The sequence below is a fragment of the Triticum urartu genome, unplaced genomic scaffold, assembly GCF_003073215.2.
Source record: "Triticum urartu cultivar G1812 unplaced genomic scaffold, Tu2.1 TuUngrouped_contig_9754, whole genome shotgun sequence".
Taxonomy (NCBI): Eukaryota; Viridiplantae; Streptophyta; class Magnoliopsida; order Poales; family Poaceae; genus Triticum; species Triticum urartu.
In genome coordinates, this window is record NW_024120829.1 from 724 (window position 1) to 10246 (window position 9523).

Consider the following 9523-nt stretch of genomic DNA (forward strand, 5'->3'; position numbering starts at 1 on the left):
TCAGTAAAATTTCAGAATATTGAATATGTATTGTTGCTTTGCTTCAGTGTTGCATCAAAGGTGTAGGTGCTGCTAGATGTTGCTCATATGTTGCAACAATACAATGAATTGGGCTGTTGCCCAAATCAGTAGTGCTGCTAGGTGATGTGCCCATGTGCATCACTTACCAAATATAGAACATGCCAAATGTGCATTGTCTGCCAAATATAGAACATGCCAAATGTGCATCACTTACCAAATATAGATCATGATGGCCACATGTTATTTCTGCTGCAATCTCTGTTACACTGTACCCATAAACTGAATAGCACATAATTCATCAGCATTTCATCATGTCAATAACAACAATGTCAATAACTTTATGACCAATCTACTTGCTAACTATGAGAGCAATCATAATGGCAAGCAGGCCAAGATACAGCAGACCTCCAAATCCTAAAATCCTATCCCTATAGAGCAATATTTCCTTCTGCATCTTAACCATTGCCCTCTTTTCTTTCTCATTCCTTTTAATTTCATCTTCATATTTTGTAATCTTAGTCTCCAGTTTCTTGTTCTTCATGGCAAGATACTTAATAACTGACTTTGCTTTGCTATCCCACTCCCCATCAACCCATTCAACATAATCAGAAGTGATAGCATCCTAGATAAATCATGAGCAATTCAAGTCAATTTATAACTGAACTTGTCACTGCAGGCGGTAAACACTGAACTTTTTTGTAGCTTGACCGCAATAGCAGTACTACTTTGAAGATCATGCTCAGTAGACTAACCTCAAACCCACAGCCCAAGAATGTGCTGCCAAAATTGTCTGCATCTATGCAGACACGGCCACCAGGAGTTTCCCAAGAATGCGCTGTCAATTTATACCTGTCATGGATAGAATAAGATTTTAAGATAAGTTATAAGCTGTGAAAGCTATCTTTGTCAATTTATATTAGATAAACTATTTTTCTGTCCAGACCGACACATTTGATTACTATGAATGTGTGTTCACCCTAAAACTACCATATGAATAACATATGTCTGCCTTAGAACATCATATGAAGAACTTCGTGTTACCATTTTTAACTTTCTTACAACAATCACAAAAGGTTAGCAGCCCTTCGACAACGACCACATCACAAATTAGAAGAACGTATAAACAAGTCTGGAGCGTTAAGCTAATTTGTCAGACTCGCTTATACATGCCAAATGGACACATGCCTAAAGCAGCTAAAGATGATTCCTACTACAGCGAAACAGAAGCTTTAGAGTTTGAAAAAGAGGAATGCTTGGGATCCATTGTGTAGTCAATGCATACGAAGACAAGCAAATATACTAGTCTAACCTGCTTCGGCGGTGGGTACAAACAACAAAACTCTCTCTCTCTCTCAAACAACAGTGGAATGATTGAGTCCATGTTCGGCTCTGAACAATGGGTACAATTTTGTCTATCCGTGCTAACAGGGGAATGATTAACTAATGTGAAGTGTTAATACCGAAGACTACTAAACTTTAAACCTCAATCGCCAAAGTGGATCAACAATGGTCACATTGATTACGACCATGTAACAGAAAACATCGTCTTTTAGAAGAAGAAATAGGAAGGGCAAAGCTATTATTTCCAAGTAGTACATATACAAAAGATAGTCACTTCCACTTGTTGCATAGTCTTAGAACTCCAAATTAACCTACTGAAAATAGATACGCTTGCAAAGACATAACAAGGTGATTTTTGTCATTTCTATTACCAAACTGAGCTAGGAAGGTGGTGGAGATGCTTATCAATCACAAATTGTGGCTCATGAAAATTGTGCTTCATATCATTAAAGAATCACGCTTCTCAATCACAAATTGTGGTTCATATCAAACACAATTGGCCAACTAATCAGCAGGATTTTCACTGCTAGAAAAAGGAAGCTCTTGACCTACCGTTCTAGTTCCAGAAGTGTCCGAATTTACTTTATAAGCTAAGTATGAATTTATTGATGCTCAGCTAACCTCCTCCTACTAGATTGTAAATATGAATTTTATTGAGGGCTTTATTAATTTAAAACCGGACGTCCCTGATGTCTATGTTCTAAAAAAAGAATGCCCGTCGGTGGTCTTATAGTGAAGAAGGCCCACTAGACGCCGCGGCATCCTTGATCGGCTGTCGGGACTCGGGCAACCCATTTTAAGGAGTTGGTCGCTGGTACGGTGCCGGCGGCGGGCGGAGGTCTGCATGGTGGTGCTGGACAAATCAATGGCACTGGCCTGCGCGAGCGCCCATGCCAGCGCGACGTTTGACCTCGCGTCGCGGGGGAAGACGACGGCGAGGCAAACGGTGCAGCTCTCTCGTCGTGGGACAGGATCTACGTCTCCATCTCGGTCGAGTTGATCACAGGAGGTGACGAAAGAGGGAGAGTAATTGGGTAGCTAGCTGTTGAGTCAATAAAAAGGAAAAATTGGAAAGGAAAAAGGTAGTGCACGTACCCACCCAAAATCGAGAGGAAGAAGAAGAAGCAGTGCACGTAGCAATTCGTGGGGGTGCAGTACCTACCTAAGGCAGGCATGCATGCATGCAATTCGTACGCGCGTGTGAGGACGTACGCGAGGCCGAGCGAGTCAACGACGAGGCGGAGACGGAGACGAGCCGATCGAAGGAAAAAAAAAAAGAGTCGTAGTACGTGGAGAAGGGAGAAGGAAGGAGGAGCCAAAACAGTGTCGACAGACCGACTCGTTTACGGCCTCACTGCCAACAAAAGAAAGACGCAACTCACGGCCTCTCCCGAGAAAACAAGGCCAGCTTCCGTCCGCCGTCCCTGCTCGTGCTCGCAGATATATGGCGTCTGGATCCACTTCTGCTTCCGGCGGCGACGGCTCTCAGCCTCGGAGGGGGCTCATCTCGTGCCTGCACAGCCTCAACTGCCGCGACGAGCACGCGCCTCTTCCCCACAACGACGATTTGCAAGAAGCCACGCGCGCGCTCATCGTCGGTTTCTACGACAGGCGTTCCGCCGGCTCCGGCTGCCCTACAAGGCCCTGCCCGGCCTCTACGGCATCCTCAGCACCGCCGGCCTCTGCCTCGGCCTCCTCGACCCCGTCTCCAACATCATGCTCAACACCCTCGCCCTCCTAAACCCCAAAACCAAGCCCCTCAGCGACGACGCCGCCGCCGCCAAGACGGGGTCCAAGAAGAGACACAGACCCGGTTTCGACCCCTGGCACGAGGTTGCAACCAGGTCCTGCCACAGTCTCATGGCTTTCCTTGTGGCGTACTTTGGATGCCTCAACGAGGAACAGGCATTCCGCTACCTCTACAGGGCCGGCGCCAATCTCCGCCTCGCCGTCATGCTCGTCCAGCACGGTCTCTACCATGCAGAGCCAGAGGCACTGGACCCTGAATCCGACAGGACGCAGGCTGCCCTCAAGTGGGCGACCACCTCAGCAGGTCACCATTCGCCCAACACCTTGGCTCAGGTCATGGCAATCCGGCTCAAAAATGGCGACCTCGACCTCTTCAAGAACAAGCTCTTCTCAGCCCATGGCACCCCTCTCACGGTTGAGGATGTGCGAGCAATCCATCGCGTGTTGCACATGATGATGACCCCCATGTGTGTTGCCAACATCAGCCACACCAAAGACGGGATGGTTGTCCATGTCCGTCAGAAGCTCGACGATGGAGGCGATGGCGCCATCTGGTCCGAAACTAAGCACGTTGTCGTCTCTGGTGCACCAGCTGACGCCAGGATCACCTCCACCATCTTCCACTGGGACGGGACCGCAGTTTCGTCTCTGCAGCTTGGACTGCCTGACAAGCTGCAAGATTGCCTCACGATAGCAGATTTCCAGAAACACTTTCTCAAGGCCTCGTGCGGTGGCGACGACTGCGATTACCTGCGCTCTCTCAAGATGTACCTCCATGGCATGATCCACCACCTGTACGTCCAAGCCTTCAAGATGCTGCACGCACCCTCGGGCTCTCTCATGCGCGGCATCCTCATGGCCGGCCACTGCTATGGCCCCTGTGACCCTCTCTCCAACATCATCATTAACTCAGTCTGGCATGAGACCTGTGGCTCCGTTCTCCCGGCTTCTGACCGCATGATGTTGAAAGAGTACAATGACGTCATGGACCCCCTATCTCTGATCTGCCTAGTTGTCCGTTCCCTCGAGGGGCTTGCAAACCTTGCCTTGTTCGCCGACCCCCAGTCCTCAATTGCTTGTGCTCTAGAGAAACTCTGCAGTGCAAAATGCGACCTTGTTGACATGTTATCATCTACAACAAAGAGGTCTGAAAAGAACCCCTTCCACGAGGCGGCCATGGCTGCTATTCACCCGTTGCCCCTTCAGCTGGGCGAATTTCATCCAGATGCTGCTGCTCGAGCCCATGGCATGATCCACCACCTGTACGTCCAAGCCTTCAAGATGCTGCACGCACCCTCGGGCTCTCTCATGCGCGGCATCCTCATGGCCGGCCACTGCTATGGCCCCTGTGACCCTCTCTCCAACATCATCATTAACTCAGTCTGGCATGAGGCCTGTGGCTCCGTTCTCCCGGCTTCTGACCGCATGATGTTGAAAGAGTACAATGACGTCATGGACCCCCTATCTCTGATCTGCCTAGTTGTCCGTTCCCTCGAGGGGCTTGCAAACCTTGCCTTGTTCGCCGACCCCCAATCCTCAATTGCGTGTGCTCTAGAGAAACTCTGCAATGCAAAATGCGACCTTGTTGACATGTTATCATCTACAAATAAGAGGTCTGAAAAGAACCCCTTCCACGAGGCGGCCATGGCTGCTAGACACCCGATGCCCCTTCAGCTCGGTGAATTTCACCGGATGCTGCTGCTCGTGCCCGATGGCCGAAGCAAGCTGCTCTCACATATAACCAAAGCGCAAACTAGTGGTGCTGTGTTGTGCGTCGATGACATCAGAGCCCTTATGTCGGCCTTGTGGTTGGAGTTCAAAAAAACATCCAGGTTTCAAACTAGTGGCACTGTGCAAGCTTCTGCTCCTGAACTTTGTGTAGAGGCCGCCTTGAGGGTGGTATCAAGCGCGAGATCACAATATGAGGAGGAGAGGATCTGGTTGCGTCCAAAGATTAAACATGTGCTCAAGGATTACACACACCAACATTTTTGGGTAGGCATTGAACTTCCTCTTCTGTGTTCAATCATTAGCTGCTACTTATGTACGTATATTAGCTTTACACTGCTTTGACCAACAAACGCTCTTGCTTCTTTCTTGCTACAGGGACCAAAGTATAAACTTGATTTTATATTTGGTGTGGAGGAAAGCGACCATGGCCGGCAGCCCTTCACTGATACGTGCAACCACGTGAACTTCATGGCAACTTGTGATGAGAATGTTTCGAGGACCCTATTTTACGCCGAGTTGTGGTCCTCACCCTCACGTAAGCCAAGGACAGAATTCTGCTGCCCTCTATCGTATGCATATGCGGGTAAGTACTCTACTTTTCTGCCGCAGCACGGCTGATTAGCAAGTGATAGCATTTGATCAGTAGTTTGGGTCACGGCGATCTGCTTCTCATCATATGCTTGCATGCACCATTCAATGTTACTGAATAATAATCACTGTGGGGTTTTATTTTGTTAATAGGGCGTTGCTACTATGACATGGATTGCGCAAGGAAGATCGTGTATCCGGATGACGCCAAGTACATCCCTGACGATATCACCAGTGAGGGAACCGGCAGTGTGGATGGCGTGCTAAAGATGGACCTCGTGCAATTCAGCTCCGAGTTGGACGTGGAGCTCGCGCGGAAGTAATCTCAGTATTAGTGAGCTAGTGTGTGATGCTATCAACTGTGAAGTGAGACCATATATGTTGCTTCCTGCTGTGTGTGTTATGATGTCCTAATTAATTAATGAGCATTCTGCCATCAACAAGTAGATGACATTGCGCTGTGACATACTCTACTCCAGCACCTTTGGTTTCCATAAACTAGCTGCTGCTACTACTGTTATGCGTTGGCCGGTGCCTTGATTTGTTCATTGCTTGGCCTTGTTATAAACACTACTCCATCAGTCTCAAAATAAGTGTCTCAACTTTGTATTAACCAACTTTAGTACAAAGTTGTACTAAACTTGAGACACTTATTTTGAGACGGAGGATTTGGCGTTGTGTTGCAGGGATTAGATATGTTGCGCTGGGTGCTTTCTTATTTTCTTTTGTATTTAGAGGGGCAATCTCTCAAATAAAAAGGAGCAAAGTGATGTTTGTTGCGCAGCTCTGGTTGTCTTGCATGTTCCAGTCTTAATGGCAACCTGTGGTGTGGTGTTTGCTGATTTTGTTCAGAACCAGTAATTTAAGGTTTAAACTTATGCTAGTTGACATAAATTTTTTAGTTGCCCATTTGGTTATATCTAAAACATATACTCATGTAATCATCATCTAAAAATGATCCTACTAACTTATGTTAGTCAAGGCTCAAGATGCATCTGTACATAGTATCCTTGCTCTCCCTGCCCTGATGATGTGCTTTAGTCGAGGTATGGTCTTGCAGGCATAGGACACCTGTAATCCCGCTATATGTTTTTCTACTTTCCTACTTTGTCACGAAGTTTTTATTTTATTTCATTTCGAGCTTAATTGTGAGTCCCTTGTCAACCGCAATTGATTTCCCTGTCAAAAGCTGAGATCCCTACTGTTTGTTAATTATGTAGGTCGTTTTCTTTTATAATGATAAGAGCATTCTGTGAAGCTTGTGGTAATTTGAAAGCAGATTTCTCGCAGTTGTAATTTATCAGAGATTCTGCTATATATTGCCTAGTTGTTTGACCGCAGCTCGCTGTATTCGCCGTCCTCGCGGGGCGGGTTGTAGTGGAGGCGGTGGTACATGAGGGTGCTAGAGAGGACCTGCGCGAGCTGGTACTCCTCGAAGAGCGCCGGGATGCTCGCGGCCGCGGCCTCCTTGGCCTCAAACCAAGCCTTCTCCGCCCCCCGCGACGCTTGAGCGTGGACGATGGAGCTCCCGGCCTTCGTGTCGTTGCAGTGCTTGCGGGGCGGGGCATATATACCAGAATCGTGTTTGGTTTACGGGCCGACCCTTTTTATCAGACCTGCTCTGGGCCATCCCATAAAACCATCGGAAAAACGTGCTTCACTGGAGTTATACGAGTTTTGCTAGAGATGCTCTTAAGCATCAAGGGCCACTACTGCAAATCTGCAACCCACATATCAACGCCGGCTGGAGATGCTCTTATAGACCGAGCAGGGGATCCAGTAGGCCGATATGTTCCCCTCACAAGCGCCCGAGCCGCATGCACGAGGAGGCATAATGTTGAACTAAAACCACGACGAGTAATTTGGAACGGAGGGAGTATATCAGAGCAAGACTAGAAATGCAACATACATGTGTGTGCAAAGCAAACAACAACGAACAACTTCCTTGCAACTCTTGTTACACTCTACTGCCGAATATAATTACACCACTTGCTTCAACACACTACTATTACAGCAGACGCCGGACCGGAACCAAGCAGCCGGGCCACCCTGCATAAATACACAGTCGGTCACCCCGCGAGGATGTCTGCACAAGACCAAAATAGCCGGTCATCATCCCACCAAAGTCAAATAGGGCCCCAAACAAGACACGGCCCAAAAACTACGCTGCTACTACTACTACAACCCCTCAAAAAAGAAACTACTACTACTACAGTTCCTGAACCTGGAGCATCACAAGAACGATGCTACCACCATGTCGACGACTACTCAAGACATTACCAGGACCAAAACATTATATAGGCCACAGCCAAAGTGGCAGCAGCCGCATAGACAGACGGTCGGCAACCGAGCTATGACAACTCTCCTTGCTCCTTAGTCCTGGAAAAGCACCAGCTTGGTCCAAAAAGTAAACCTGTAAAACAGTAGCATGGCCGATGAAATACTCTGGCGATGAACACAAGGAACATTGCTGGTTAAGATAAGCACTTGCTGAAGCAATTTGTACTACTTCAAGTGCAACAGTGTAACCAACAATAATACATAATCTAGCTAGCTCCGTTACCTGCCAGGCTCATGGATTTTGAAGACATTTACATTAAGTGAATTTCTGGTAGAGATTAATTAACACAACCAAACCCAGGACAGAGCCATACAGCCAAGCACAGGATCAATATGCAGTCAGGAACTCAGGATTGAGCAAAAATGACCATGGACTAACCGAAAACCTACCCAGGACTGGTTTTTTAGCAAATCATCAATATTATGCTGCCAATAGATCAGTTCAACCAAGCAATGATTTTAATGCATAAATAAAACCAAAACAGTAGCCAATCTACTTGATAGAGCATCTAATCAAGTCAAGCAGAGAAAGAACTTACCGAAGTGCAACAATTACTAGAACCAAATAGGGCTCCAGCCAAGACACAGCAGAAAAACTACCCTATTACTGAACCTGGAGCATCACAAGAACAATGTTACTAGCATGTCAACGACAACTACTCGAGATGGCGCGCATAGAGATGTCTCGGCGAGCGAGCCATGTCAAGTCATTGCTTCTTAACCCTGGAAAAGCACCGACTTGATCCAAAAACGAACCTGTAAACAGTAGCATGGCAAGATCAAATCTCAATAACCTGGAAATACTCTAGTGATATGAACACAAGGAACATACTAGTTTAGACAAGCACTTGCTGAAGCAATTTGCAGGAGCACAAAGATATAGATATATTGAAGTGCAACAGTGTAACAATAATAAAACATAATCTAGCTAACTAGGTTACCTACCAGGCTGATGGATTTTCAAGCCGTTTACATGCCAACTTGGGAGGGCAGGCCTGGCGCAGTGGTGACATCCTCCCCACTTGTGCCAAGAGGTCCTGGGTTCGAACCAGCCTCTCTGCATTGCACTGTAGCACGGGTAAGATTAGGTTCCTATAATCCCTCCCCAGACCCCATCTTGTGTGGGAGCTCCTATGCACTGGGTGTGTCCTTACATGCCAACTTTGCATGATAAACAGACAAGCTAGCTAGATAAGCAAAAATTCAATATTTCAAGATAAGCAGCAGCACATGCATTTCAAACAGGCCAACAACAGAATTTATACCTATATATAAGGCAGCACTGTGTTGACTCGCAAAAGATTAACCACTTTTATCTAGCAGTCCAGATCAGCACCAACAAGTGTAACCAGTGACACATATTATACAATCTAAAAGTTTTAGCCCTCCAGCCAACGTTCAGCACACAGCCCAGTCGAGACAAAAACCAGTCCCAGTGGTCATACCAAAAATAAGCAACATGTGGATAACATCAACTAAGAAATGACAGCAAGCGGTATAAACCATAGCACCAGGAAACAGGGTCGATGCCGCGTTCCACGACCCAAGGTCGATCGACCCATTCGAGAGTCGGGAACGACAGTGGGTCGACGTAGCTCGGTGACTGGGTCATGATCCTGTTCCATGGTTGCTGAGGCCTAATGAGTACCCAAGATAGCGGGCATCCCACCGCAGTCCGCCCGCGCGCCGTATGCACCATCTCCGTCCCACCAAGTACGCCGGCAGCCGTCCGGATGGGCTCAGTCCCACACAG

The 9523-nt window shown here is 47.3% G+C and overlaps 1 protein-coding gene across 1 annotated transcript; it reads right to left on the minus strand.

Moving 5' to 3' along the window:
* Window positions 1–7307: 7307 nt before the first annotated feature.
* On the minus strand, window positions 7308–9523 carry LOC125532377 (transcription initiation factor TFIID subunit 4-like; the record flags this gene model as incomplete). Its single annotated transcript, XM_048696450.1, is given in 3 exon segments — window positions 7308–7843; window positions 8310–8526; window positions 8716–9523. A coding segment is annotated over 1 exon segment (145 nt), but the record flags the coding sequence as incomplete, so codon positions are not given.